The sequence below is a fragment of the Zingiber officinale genome, chromosome 11B, assembly GCF_018446385.1.
Source record: "Zingiber officinale cultivar Zhangliang chromosome 11B, Zo_v1.1, whole genome shotgun sequence".
Taxonomy (NCBI): Eukaryota; Viridiplantae; Streptophyta; class Magnoliopsida; order Zingiberales; family Zingiberaceae; genus Zingiber; species Zingiber officinale.
In genome coordinates, this window is record NC_056007.1 from 74,007,785 (window position 1) to 74,022,387 (window position 14,603).

The 14,603-nt window shown below is 39.9% G+C and overlaps 1 protein-coding gene across 1 annotated transcript; it reads right to left on the reverse strand.

Annotated features, from left to right (window-relative positions):
- Positions 1-6,822: 6,822 nt before the first annotated feature.
- LOC122034341 (trans-cinnamate 4-monooxygenase-like) lies at positions 6,823-9,308 on the reverse strand. The gene is made up of 3 exons (XM_042593549.1): positions 8,364-9,308; positions 8,125-8,255; positions 6,823-7,531 (listed from the first exon to the last, which is right to left on the reverse strand). The coding sequence occupies exons 1-3, from the start codon at positions 9,146-9,148 to the stop codon at positions 6,936-6,938; spliced, it is 1,512 nt and encodes a 503-aa protein (XP_042449483.1). The 5' UTR covers positions 9,149-9,308; the 3' UTR covers positions 6,823-6,935.
- Positions 9,309-14,603: the final 5,295 nt, after the last annotated feature.

A 14,603-nucleotide genomic window follows, 5' to 3' on the forward strand; every position in this document is an offset into this window, starting at 1 on the left:
TGAAATGTCTTAATATTATTAAAACAGTAGATCTATAGTGGTGAAATTTCCATTTAATATGAAGAATTGTGCAAATCCACTAGTTAAGAAAGGCCTACCGAGAGATCAACTACATTGCATGTCTAGCGGAATAAGTCTAAAACTCAAACATTTAAATTGAGTGTGGTAACTCAACCATGTTGACTATAGATCCCAATATTATGGTTCAAAATGGACAACTAAGCTACAAGATTTGAGACACTTAGGAGTAATTACAACAACTAATTCTTAGAGACAAAAGGTATGACCTATAAAGTAAGTAAAAGATGAACAAAAGTTCTTAATGATTCCTATGTTATATTGCAAAAGGTATAATGGAGTATTGTAGGATACTCTTAATAGAAGATCACCTATATAAGTGTGAAGATGGGTCGCTTCAATGAAACACTTATGAATCCCAGGTTTTGTTCATGGGCAAAACGAGCACGATATAGAATAGAAAAAAGCATAGGGGCTATTGTGTGGATATGAATATCTTAGTTTACATCAACGGCTGAACAATTCAAGACATAGTTCATTGGGTGGCCAAGTAAAGCCGATCACATTTCACTATGGAAGGTTCAAAGCAACAAGTTACCTCTCCTGATGTGATAGTCTTCCGATGAAACTCTTGTTTGAGGCTTGAAATTTATCCATAATTTTCATTCATATGAGGAATTGTTGGAAAATTAGTTTTGTTAACCAATAATTTAAATATGGAGAAGCCGTATATTTTGCGACTAAACTATCATAAACTAATTTCTTTAGTGAATGAGAAATTAATGTTTAATGAACGGTTGGTCTGATATAATCGAATGGAAGTTTGACTCATGCATAAGTTGGATTTTTGGATGAGATTACATGAACGCTAACTCAAGTATGCGAAACTATTGAAAGGTGTGAAATTATAATTAATTTAGTTGATTAATTAATTGATTGATTAAAAAATTAATCATGATTGTGATATTAATTAATTAATTAACATTTATAATTGTTAGTAACTTATACCCATTATGAGGCATTCATATGGTGTTAGTAATGTATGCCCACTATGGGGTATTCAAATAGGATAATGAGGTTATCACATGACTCCACTAACATAAATAACTCCACTAACATAAGTGAATGTTAGTAACTCCATTTCATGACTCCACTAACATAAATAACTCCATTAACATAAGTGAATGTTAGTAACTCCCCTAATAAAATGACTATTTATACTCTTATCTTTTTCTATAAATTCATACTTCTTGTGTGAAGTATAATTAAGGAGTTAAAAAAGAGATAAGGGTACTGAAGAAAGAAGAGCATTATAGTCTCTATCTTGTTGAGAGAAAAAAGCTATCGTCATACATCACCAAGTTAAGGGTTGAATCGTTGTAACATCACTTTGATAGTTCGAGATACATGACTATCATCTTGACTTCGAGTAATTCGTGGCTAGTGTTCACAATAATTCCAAAGTTTTACAATGCCAGAGATTAGTGCATCACCAACCAAGGTATAAATTTAATTTTCTCAAAGTAGAAGTAAATGATGTGTTTTACTTTTATCAACATCCAACATTGGTATTAGTGCCAAGTTGGTTTGATGCACTTTGTTGACCAAGTGATCAATAAATTCACAAGTGAGAAATTCACGAACTCAGCTAAAAATCATGTGCGCAGAGTTTTCTCAAGACCTCCGGGCACGTAGAGATGCTCGAGTAGCCTGAGAAGAAATGCTCTGTACATGTGTTCAGCCGTGCTCAAAACTTCTCAACTGCACTCTCATTGCAGGTACTCAAGAACGCAACTGAGCCACAGTGCTTGGAAAGAACTCAGGAAGAACTGTGATGCTCGGGTTCTTAACACATGAGTGCAGTTCTTGGGAGTAGAGGTCCGTAGTGTAAGTACCCCGGGATAATTTAATATAGTCAACCAAGTTCAGTTAGGTCCTGTGTATATTTGATCCTTGTGACTAAATGTGCGGGAAATTAAGAACACAAGAAGTCAAGTGGAACATGTAGCTAGTGAGAAAAATGGCACGGGAAGAGAGTCGACGGACTCGGTGTATCTGAAAGACGAGGTGCTACAGAAGAGTACACTGGCGAACGAGAAAGATGTGCACGACAATCCGAGGGACGAGAAGCTGGGGAGGAAGACTGCTCGAGGAGAAGGCAGGAGTTGGGTTCGGGTGAGCTCAATTCCAGATGGTCGGAGTATCACCCAAGCGAGCGGAGTGAAAAATAGTTAACAAGGGAAGTTAACCATTTTGTTCGGGCGTCAGACTGAAAAGTCAACATTTTGTTGACTTTCTATCCCAGTCTTCTGCTCCAGTTCCGCTCGTATTAGTCCGGGTCTTCCACTTCGGTTGCACTTTCTTAGGTGATTTCGGCTATCAGGAATAGGGCTCACCCAAACCCATTTTCCAGCCTTCTCGAGCAACCTTCCTCTCCGACTTCTCGTCCCTCAGAAATGTCGTGTGTCTCCTTCTCGTCCGCCTGCATACTCTTTCGCAGCACCTCGTTCCTTGGACGCACCGAGCCCGTCGGCTCTCTCCCGTGTCATCCTTCTCGCTAGATGCATCTTTCGTTCGACTTCTTATGCTCCTAAGTTCCTACACACTTAGACACAAAGATTAAACCACAGCAGGACCTAAGTTAACTTAGTTGATCACATCAAAATTACCTCGAGGTACTTACACTATCCATATTTTTTATCTTCTCTTATAAATTTATACTCTTTTTATGAAGTATGAGTAAGGGGTAAAAAAAGAGAAGGATATTGAAGAAAGAAGAGAGTTGTAGTTTCTATCTTGTTAAAAAAAAATGAAGGTTATCATCACACATCACCATATTAAGGGTACGTTTGGTTCAAGTCATCATGTATAATCTTGGTTATGTGATTACCAGGGAGTCACATAACCAAGGTTATAGGGAATAAAACATAACCAAATGTTGTTTGGTTCAACTTAGGTAATGCAACAAAAACTTATTTGTTTGAAGGTTTTAATGAATACCCTAGTTTAATATTTTACCGTATTACCCTCAGTTACAAAACCAATTATACATATTATTATTATTATTATTATTATTTATTATTATTATTATTAATTATTTATTTATTTTTTAATGTTTTTTTACTTTTCTTTTTCCTATATATTTTTTTACTTTTTTATGTTTTTTTTTTATTTTTTTAATGTTTTTATATTTTTATATTATTTATATTTATATTTTTTTATTTTTTTACATTTTTTAAATTTTAATTTTTATTTATTTATTTTATTTTTAATTTTAAAATTTTTATAGATTTTTTAAAATTTTAAAAAAATTTTAAAATTTTAAAAAAATTTTAAATTTTTATAAATTTTAAAAAAAATTTAAATTTTTATAAATTTAAAAAAAAAAAAAAAAATTTAAATTTTTAAAATTTTTATTTTTTAAATTATTTATTTTTTTAAAAAATAAATTTTTTAATTTTTTAAAACATTTTTTAATTTTTTTACATTTTTTTTATATTTTTCTTTTTTTTTTCATGTTTTTTCTTATTGGAGGGTATTTTTGGTAAAAAAAATTCGTTAACCCCGGAATCAACAAAAACCTTAGTTTTCTGAGGTTTTCCGATTCCGGGCTGCATGACCCTTTTGCTGACGTGTCGGGCATGAAACATTACTTGGGAATCATCGAATACCTAAACCAAACAAAGTTTTTGTTGATAACCTTAGATGGATAACCAAGGTTATCAAGAATAACCCCGAACCAAACGCACCCTAAGGGTTGAAGTGTTGTGACATAATGTTGATAGTTCGAGATACGTGACTATCATCTCAACTTCGAACAGTCTGTGGCTAGAGTTAACAATAATTCCAAAGATTTGCGATGACGGAGATTAGTGCATCACCAATCAAGGTATAAATTTAATTTCCGCAAAGTAGAAGTAAATTATGTATTTACTTTTATTAACATCCAACAATACTACATTAAATAAATAATTAATTGGATTAATCAATTGAATTAATTAATAATAATTGATAAGGTTTGAGTACAAAGACACACCCCATGTCTTTTCATCTCTTGGAAGCAACCTTTCATCTCTTGGAAGTAACCTTTCAAGCCTACAAAAGGAACCCCATTCATTTGATTCCACACACTCAATTATCAAGTTGTGAATTCTCTTCTTGAGTTTTCTTCTGTCTCCTCTTTTAAGGGTTTCAAGACTTCGAAAATTTGACAAAGCTCAAAATTCAGAGTACTCATATTTCGAGACATAAGTTATTGTATCTTAAAAGACGATTGTTGATAACGCGTAAGTATTTGGACGGAGCAATATTGTCTTAAGGAAAGAAGATCTAATCTCCATCTTAACCTTAATACTCTTATTTGTAAGAATAAATTTACCAGAAGGAGTGCGTCGATATCCGAAGGGATGACTCGACGACCGATGAGATTAAGTTAGTAACAATAATATCAAGAAGGGTATGTCTACTATCCAAAAGGATGTCTCGATATCCGAAAGAGTATGTCGAGAGTTTAAATGGAACAAAGTTCACATTGTCATACCAAACTCTACTGGTTAGAGTCATCGGCTCATCGTCAAGATGATTAACTAGACTTAACTATTGGATTAACATTGCAAATCCATCTCCATATAAAAATTCGAACTAAGAGAATCAAAATAAATTGATGGCTCAGCGAATTAGATGGTCAAGCGCATCAAGTAAATTGGGTGTATATGGTCATGTTGAATGAGTCAATTGAAATTAAGCAATTGGACTGGGTCAATGGATTAACTAAGCAAGAGGCAACCTAGCCAAGCCAACTGGATAAGTTAGATTGGCTGAACAAGTTAAGTGATTGAGTTATTTGAGCCGAGCCAACTAAACAGATTATGTGAGATGAGCAATAGGAAGCAAACGAGGCAACTCGACTGAGTCTGCCATGGATACCTAGTAACACAATTCATGTTATTCATATTAATGGGCCAATGATATGTGAAATGAGCTAATTGGTATAAATCTAAATGGAAAAACAAGGTTATCATGATATTTATTTATGTTTGAACAAAATTACTATGTATTTAAAGAAAATTTAATAAAACATCTCATTTAATAAAACATCTCATTTTTATTGGTGAAATAGTAACCGTTAAATTTTGGTCCCAAATTCCACCATTTAAACCCTTTTCAGAACTTTTTGTTATTTTTGATAATTTTATTTTATGATATTTAGGATAATTTTAGTAATCCTAATATTTATAGAAGAGGATTTGTCTTGATTCACGTCCTATTTTGAGTTTATGTATTCAATTATGTACTTTCCTTATCGAATAAAAGTTATATTTCTTTTATTTACATGATTGGAATTAAGATATGTTAATTATAATTTTTCTTTGCTTTATTTGAGTATTAAATTGTGGTCCATATAAAGAATTCTATTTAGAAGTTGCTGGGTGTCATAAATTTATATTATCGAACTCAATAATTAAACTCAATAATCAATCAAATAACTTAAAATATTTCTAAAATATTTTGATAAATTTTTCTAAAATATTTATCAACATATTAAATAAATAAATTAAGTTTTAAAATAAATAAACAAATTGATGCAGGCTCAACCCATGATGAAGTCTAATATTATCCTTCAAACTTCAAAAGGGCATAAATTTTCACTTGTGACTCGAAATCAGGCCCTATTATTGGCCACATGTGCAAAATTCAAAAACCTACATTTTTTATTGGTGAAACAGTAACCGCCAAATTTTGATCCCAAATTCCACCATTTAAACCTTTTTCAGAATTTTTTGTTATTTTTGGTAATTTTATTTTAGGGTATTTAAGATAATTTTAATATTCCTAATATTTATAGAAGAGGATTTCTCTTAATTCACGTCCTATTTTGAGTTTAGATTATTCAATTATGTACTTTTCTTATCGAATAAAAGTTATATTTCTTTTTTATTTATAAGATTAGAATTAAGATATGTTAATTATATTTTTTTTCCTTTTATTTGAGTATTAAATTATGATCTATATAAAGAATTCTATTTAATGTTGCTCAGCATCATAAATTTGTATTATCAAACTCAATAATAAAACTAAATAATTAATCAAATAAGTTAAAATATTTCTATTTAGATGTTTCAAGCATTTAATAACACGATGGATATAGATTATAGAAATTCAGAAATTAATTTTTTAAATATTTATTTTATTTAAAATTCAAACTCTAATTCTTCTATTATATTTCTAAGTGCTTTAACACTGCACTCATAGAAACATATAATAAGTTACATGTGAGAAGAGGAATCGTTGGTTGAGACAGCTAATGTGAAGAGGAATCGTTGGTTGAGACCAAGCTCTTAAAAAATGCCTCAGAACACTCAAATATGATGTAGAACCAAGTAAAGTTTGTGCAAATAAGTGAAAGGACAGTGTGCATAGTAAGAAAGTGATCGAGCTTTGATTTAATTGGGTGCGGTATAGAACTGTAAGGTCTCATAAAGATGGTCAATTCGAGCAAACCAAAAAAGAATGGGAAGATCAAAGTTCATCTTCACGTCTAGCTCACCCGTCCCAATCTAACTTCCACGTACCTACTCCAGTTGGGCGACTGGTTGCTGTCCGACAAGCCAGAGCCACACACCTCATTTTTTCTTACAGCTCAAACCAAACATTTTGCCCAAACATTTTGAAGGTGTAGCGTTGCTTTTCACACTTAACTATTAATTGTAGCTTTTATTTGTTTAACGCTCTCAGTCTTCACAAAATTAAGTTCCAAGAAGCTCTAAGTTTACCATCAAAGACTAACAAACCATGGACGAGCTCTTTATGAAATCGTAATAGAATAGAATAGCAAACCCCACCAAGAAGAGCACGATTGCTGAATATCAGAAGCTATGAATGCGCACAATCAATCAATTTGAGATGAGAATGAGATCTCACGCCCTGGGTTTGCAGACGACGGTGGAGTGTTTGAGGATGTGGAGGCTGAACTGGCCGCCCTTCTCGGCCGTGTCGACCTGCTTGGTCCCCGGCGGCGGCAGCAGCTCGAAGTTCTGGACGAGACGGCCGAGGGTGATGCCGAGGATGGGCAGCGCAAGAATGATGCCCGGGCAGCTACGGCGGCCGACACCGAAGGGCAGGTAGCGGAAGTCGTTGCCGTTGGCCTCCACCTTGGCCTCCTCCTCCAGGAAGCGCTCCGGGCGGAACTCCTCGGGCTTCTTCCAGTGGGCGGGGTTGTTGGCGAGCCACCAGGCGTTGACCAGGATCTTGCTCTCGGCCGGGATGTCGTACCCGCCGAGCTTGGCGTCGTTGAGGTTCATGTGGGGGACGAGGAGGGGAATGGCCATGCGCAACCGGAGGGTCTCCTTGATCACCGCCTGCAAGTACGGAAGCCTCTGGATGTCCGGCTCCGTGATCGGCACCCCCGGTCCCAGCACCGTGTCGAGCTCCGCCCGAAGCTTCCGCTGAATCTCCGGATGGTTCACCAACTCCGCCACCCCCCACTCGATCGACCACAACGTAGTCTCGATGGCTGCACGCACATGGTACTCAATCAATCAAAATGAACAATCAATTAACAATTTCAAGAGGGAATTCGTATAAACAGAAGATGCTCGGTTCTTTTTCATGACGATGACATTCACGTGAGAGTGAGACTATACTGGACTCCATATTGATTCACCATGATTGATATAACACTTGACCCTTCCAGTTCTTCTGCCTTTTTGTTCATTTGTCAATTGTTCATTTCTTGTATATTACTCATGCTAAGAATCTAGACTTACTTCAGAATGCATCCATTGAAAATTTACTGGAAGCACTGGGAAATTGTCAAATAGTTGTCTAGCTACCTACCAGGCTACCACATGATTCAATAACTCAAATGATTGATTAGCTACTTTTTTCCAGCTGAGACAACACCAACTTGTATTATGCAAGATAATTAACACGAAGTCATCCCTTTCTTTTGTACTACGATGGGCGTGCCCTAAAATTGCAGAGGAATTCTCCAATTTCTGTAGCAGATTATAATTGCGATGGTAAATTTAGTCACTAGTACAATTTCAATTTTTAGTATAGAATGTGGATATAAATATTTGAAGAACAGTGGAGATTGACAAGAACCTGCAACATTGATGTTCTCGACTATGTAGAGAACATTGTCGTAGTTTATCTCCCCTCTCCTCTCCGCATCCAGGATGTGATCAATGGCGCAGTTGAGCTCCATCTTAGATCCCATTTCCTCCATCATCTTCCTGCTCGATTCAAATCGTAAACAAATTAGCGTGTACATTGACCGAATGCTTTCCAGAACATATAATCTCAAAATAACTTGGCAACAAGAACAAGTAGATTATACTTACTTTTTCTGGGCTACAAAGTGGTCATCGAAGAGACTGAGACGGCTGTCCTTGAGATCCTGGCACTTCTTGAGATAGCCCCTGAGTAAGGGTCTCAGGATGGGGATGAAATCACCATAATTGTAATCGAAGCTCTGGGCGAGGCGGCTGCGCTCGCCGTTGGCCGCCTTGAGCTTGTTGAAGAGGGGGTCATCCATGCTTTGGAAACGGTAGTTGAACATGATCCGATACATGTTGTTGTACATCATGAGCTGCAGGCGGCGGCGGAGCACGACTCCGTCGGTGGCGGCCTTGGCGTCCTTCTTCACATCCTCCACCACCTGGCGCGCCTCCTCCTCCCACCCCTGCCGGTTCTGCTGCACCACCTTGTTGGTAAAGAAGGGCACGGTCATGATCCGCCGCATCTTGCGCCAGTGGTCGCCGTAGACGGTGAAGACCATGTCCTGGCCCTTGCCAGTGAAGATGTCAAAAACGACGTTACGGGTGCGGGAGCCGAACTCGACCCCCTGCGCGTGGAGGACCTCGCGCGCGAGCTCCGGCGAGGAGACGACCACCAAGTTTCGGACGCCCATGCGGAGGAGGAGGATGTGGCCGAAACGCTTGGCGAGATCGGTGAGGTTTCGGTGGTTGAGGTCGTCGCCCACCTGGAGCCAGTTTCCGAAAACAGGCACGGGGAGGGGACCGGGAGGAAGCTTGAAGTGCTTGCCGCGGATCTTGGAGACGACGATGGCGAGCGTGACGGCGGCGAAGAGGCCCAAAAGGGCCTTCTCCAGCAGGAGAAGATCCATGGCACAGCAGCGGAGAGATCAGATCTGGATGGAGCTTGGGAGGAGTAAAGATCGAAGGAAATTTATAGAAGGTTGAAAGGGAAGGAAAGGGAAGGGGGTTGGTCGAAGAAAGAGCTGTGTAAAATGGAAAGGCGACGGTAGCCGGTAGGTGGGAGGGAACCCGGAAGGGAGGGTGGCTGGGTGGGAGTGGGATGCGTGTGGGTTGAGTAATGTATGGTAAGATTTTTATTTTAATATTAATATTAATACGCCCCCACTTAAATTTTTAACGGTTTTTTGTATCAGTAAAATATTAGAATAATTAAAAATCAAATTATGGTATAGTCATATAGTCATATAAAATATTTCTGTTTTTATCCTCGTATTATGTCATCAATTAAATATTTCATTTATTAAATACATTAAATATCCTAGATTTTATAAATCAAATATTTATGTACCCATCTCTTAAATATCTGACTGTCAAATATTTTAAATGTTATCATATTATATATATATATATAAGAAAGAAATCATCTCCTTCATAAGATCCCCTTCCAACAAAAAAATATTTAAAATTGGAAATACTTAAAAATATATCCCTTTCAAAAATATTCACAATCCTTGATCCTTTATATGGGAATCAAGTGATTCACGATGTATTTCATACACATAAAATGACGTCATAATTCATTCCAGCAACCCAATATGTTAATTTGCAAGGGCATTAAATTATGAGATTTGTGAGAGGAGAACGGTGTACATAGGCAATTAATTGGTTGATTATTCTATCGAATTATTTCTCAAGTTTTAAAAAGTTTTTAAATATTTTAGTATCCCGTTAATTTCATAGTATCTTATAATACCTCTATTTATTTTAGTGTTAAAAAATTCTTCATCTAAATCTAAAATGGGTGACATTATTGTGAAGTGATATTTAAAATTCTCACTTAATTTATAGACACTGACGTGGATAGCCCGTCATGCATCCCCGACATTGACGCCGCTGACTACTCACTCTCGAACGCACGCCGCCGTCACGAGGTTAGGCTCGCGATGCCTCCGACAGCCGCTGCCCCCGACAGTAGCTGCCCACCAGACTTCGGCAACTCATGCAGGGCCTTCAGTGCCCCCTCCCCTTCCCCCTATACGTCGGCGACATCGCCGCCTTCGTCGTCCACGCTGCCTCTATGAGTGTTGTCGCCCTCGCCAGCCGACGCCATCCTCTGTCGCCGCCGCCGCCGCCGCCGAGTCCAACGGCCACTGCCGCCACCTCTAATGGCCGCTGTCGCCCTCCGATGCCACCTCTAGTGACAACCACCAGCCAACACCCCCCCCCCCCCCCTTCGTCGAGGGCACAGCACCATCGTCACTGTCGGCACTCCTATCAGGCGTTGAACCAGCTCTTGAGCCATCGCTGATCCGATCTTCGGTCTACTGCTATTGCACTCTACTTTTGTGACCTACGTTTTGCACTGTGTGCTGTGTTCCTGCCACCGAGTCGCTGTATTTTGTATCGCTATTATGATTGTGAGTTATTGGTATTATCCGGTCTGCATGTCGTGCCCCGGCCTGCGAGCCGTTGTGGTATTCCGGTTTAGGAGCCATCGTCATATTTCGGTCGACATGCCGCCTTTTGGATTCATACTGCATCGGATTCCATGTCGTCGCCCTCAGATCTAGCTCCTCAGCTGCCTCACATTCGTCTACTCGTCAGAGCCGCGACGACTAGATCTGCATCGCGATCAGCTTACCGATCCATCCGAGGGCATCCCCCGGGGTCAGGGTACGTTCTCGTACTCATTATTCATTCATCTCATTGTTCTACTATTATTCGGCCGCTTATATATTCATGGAACCCGACTCAAGTATCGGCGTACCAAGGATCGAGGGAGCCTGATCGTTAGCTACATGTACTGTTGACCAGAGGACTTCTGATGACTTGGTCAACATAGAAAATAACTCACCATCTGAATCATGGAGATACGGTCAACATTCCAACCACATCACATTGATAGCTCCGTCTTCTCAAATTCCCGACAGGAGCAGACACATTTTGATGACAAGGTGAAAGTATTTTAACATTAATAAACATGTTAGATAATCGATACGAATTATTTTACTCTATTAAGATAAAGATGTTTTAACTCAAACAAATTCAGATTAAGATTAAATTTAGATTTCATTCACTTCTTTTTATTGCATTATAGTAAATGAAAAATGGTTATACTCATTACAAGTGTATCTCATAATCAATTCTTGTGGCAAAGACGAATACATTCGTCTTCAGTGTCTCCGTTAATTCATCCCAGGGTCAACACGAAAGAGGTAAATCACGGGCGGCTAATAGCCTTTAAAATAGTGACTAGCACATAAGGGAGACATTTATCTCGGATTTACCGAGATTCGAACCTCAGACTTCATTGTGGTAACACCTCATGTGCTAGCCACTAGACTCATCCGAGGGGACCTCATAATCAATTCTTGAGTGATGTAAAAAGAGATAAATTATGAGGTCAATTTATAATCGACGGTCAATGGTTAAATGATGAGAGAAATTTTTTTATTCGAGAACCTATATCAGTCGAAAATTAATCTCTTATCCTGTTATAACAAAATTGCTATCCTCTAGCTAACTAGATGTCTCATGGAAACTAATTTCATCAACTCCTAAGAATATCTATTGTGTCTCAAAATTTGATCAAATATTGTAGCTTACCAAAGGCATTTTGTGTCGGTAATATTTTGACAAACTAAAACGATTTATAATAATAAATTAACATTGGAGGGTCGAAATCTAATATTACTTATGATTTACAAGTAGTTTTTAAACTTAGAGAAAAATACCTAAACCCAACAACTGGCCCTCATTGTGGATCGCATGCTGTAAAATAATAGCTATGGGTCGTAATATGAAATCATGATCAGACTGGTCACGAATAAGGTGGTCACCAGCCAAGCAATGCAACTAAGTTCATCGTGACCTCCAGCTATAAAATCATGTCTTCAAATATCCCTATGGGTCTAGTAGCTAGCCCATAAGATATTGTCACTGATTCCATTCAGAAGTTGAGTCGGATGAAGGCGGGTCTTGTTGTGTTAAAAATTAGTAATCATTCATGATTTATCTTTTCTATGTTAACTCTAAGACGAATCGTAATCACATTTTATTATCATGTCCTTAAAATTAGTAGTCCCTTCAAGATGAATAATTAATTAATACATAATGATATTTTCATCATGACATTGGGGATCCTGCTTTATATATTATTAATTGTCAAGATTAATAGTGATTTATTTCTTTTATATTTAATCTGAAAGATGAACCGACGGATACGCTGGATATGCTCAAGCCCCTCACAGCCAAGACAGCGACCAACAGAGCCAGACCGATTGTTGTCAATCTGCACCTACACTATAGGTATGACTAGCCTAGCTGTGCAGTTAGGGCACTCAGCTCCTTGTCCGTAATCGACCTGACGTTAATTTCGTAGCTAAAGGTCAATCCTTGCGAGTTGCGCGGCTGTTAGTTACAACCGCTTGCAAAAATTCTATGCTGATCTATTGTTTTTAATAAAAAGATATTTTAAAAAAAGTTAAGCATTAGATAATTTGCCGATTTATTTTACAATTCAAATTATTTTGAATTTTTTTTTCACATATAGTTCAATATTTTCACGGCATGAGGTAGGTGTAGCAACTCACTCATATCACGTGTCATCGGGTCTAATTCAAACAGCGGACGTGGCGTGGGCAGTATCTTTTTGAAGAATTCCAAGCACACCAACCCTGGCATTGGCATACCTTCACAATGTGGGTTGGAAGTCATCACTGTCTGACGATTGCTAATAAATAAAATACAAGTCGACGAGTAGGACAGGCTAATTAATAGTCCTACATCACGGTAAAAGTCACATTTTGAACATAGCCGAAGAGTTTGGACTTTCGAAAGTGACCCTTTTTCCACAAGTTGGGTGGTCCCTTCCGCTTACCGACTCCGAAGGAAGAAAGACGATCAAATGGTCTTACGAAAATTAAGCAAATAGTCAATTAGCTGAAGGCCCAAAAATAGCGATGCGATCGGAGACAGTTTTAACGACCCGGAATGAAACTTGTCGGACCGCAGGACTCGTTCCTAAATCCTTGTGCAGCTCTGCTTCCCACCGCCAATCGATCGCCCACAAGAGGAGAAGGAAAGCGAGGAGATGGAGGTCGATTAAGCTTTGCAGGAATTCCTCTCGTCGGTTCCTATGAGAAAGTTTGCGGTTTCGGAATCGACATGTCGCGAAGCTCGACGATCTCGGAAATCCGCGAGTTGGACGACGGCCATGCGGTCGTCTCCCCTCGCCGAACCAACAGTCCGGCCGCAGCCGCCGCCGCCGCCTGCGAGAGGAGGGAGAGCCCCGTCACCAGTCCCCGCAGCGGCGCACGGAAGCTGTTCGACCTGGTACACTTAGCTCATCACGCGCAGAGGGCCTCCGCCGGCGGCAACTCCGGCGGGAAAGCCAAGTGGAGATCGTTGAGGGACCGGTTCCGCCGGGCCGGTGCGGCCTGGTTGGCGGCGTCCTCTGCCTCGGAGGTCGCCGTCTCCCCTGGCCGTCGCGGTAATCAACCCATCATCGCCGGCTCCGTCCCTCGTTCGGTCTCCGTCCGGAACCCATGGCCGATCTCCGACCCCGAGCTCGTCTCCAAGTCCAACCGCCCCGGCTCCGTCCGCCGCCCCCTCTCCGTATCTCTTTCCGTCTCCGTTCGCAACTCTGAGCCTCCGGCCCCGGAACCACCCTCCGCCCCGGCGCCCGAGAAAGTGGCTTCAGAGAACACCCCGAAGCCGATGCCCGACGACGACGGTGAGGAGGAGGAGGAGGACGAGGAGGAGGAGGAGGAAGAGGAGGATGAGGAGGAGCATAGTGGGTCGTCTGCTGCAGCTCCGGCAATGTCGCTGATGGCGTTGCTGGAGCAAACGGACGAGTGGGGAGGAAGCGGGAAGGAGGACGAGGAGGAAGAGGAGGAGGTGGGGACGGATGAGGAGTCGGAGGGCGCCGACGATGGGATGCTGTACGTGTGCTGCGTGTGCATGGTCCAGCACAAGGGAGCGCGGTTCACCTCCTGCGGCCACACCTTCTGCCGGCTCTGCTCTCGCGAGCTCTGGGTGACCAACAGCGAATGCCCACTCTGCAACGGTTACATCCTCGAGATCCTCGAGATCTTTTGAATCGTCGTCGGCGATTCTCATCTCTCGCAACGCCGGCGGCCGTCGCCAATTTTGACAAATGGGATTTGATACTTTTGCGTTTAGCTCCGTAAGAATTTAGAAGCGGCGGTGATGGCTTCCGGCGGAATGAAGTTCATGCCAAATATGTTTAATTTTAATCTTCAAAGAAATTCTATTCTTTTGTTTTTATTTTTTTCTTATTTTCTTTTTAAAAAACATGATTATAAAGATCTTTTACCAATTTTACGAACGGGAAGTAAGTGA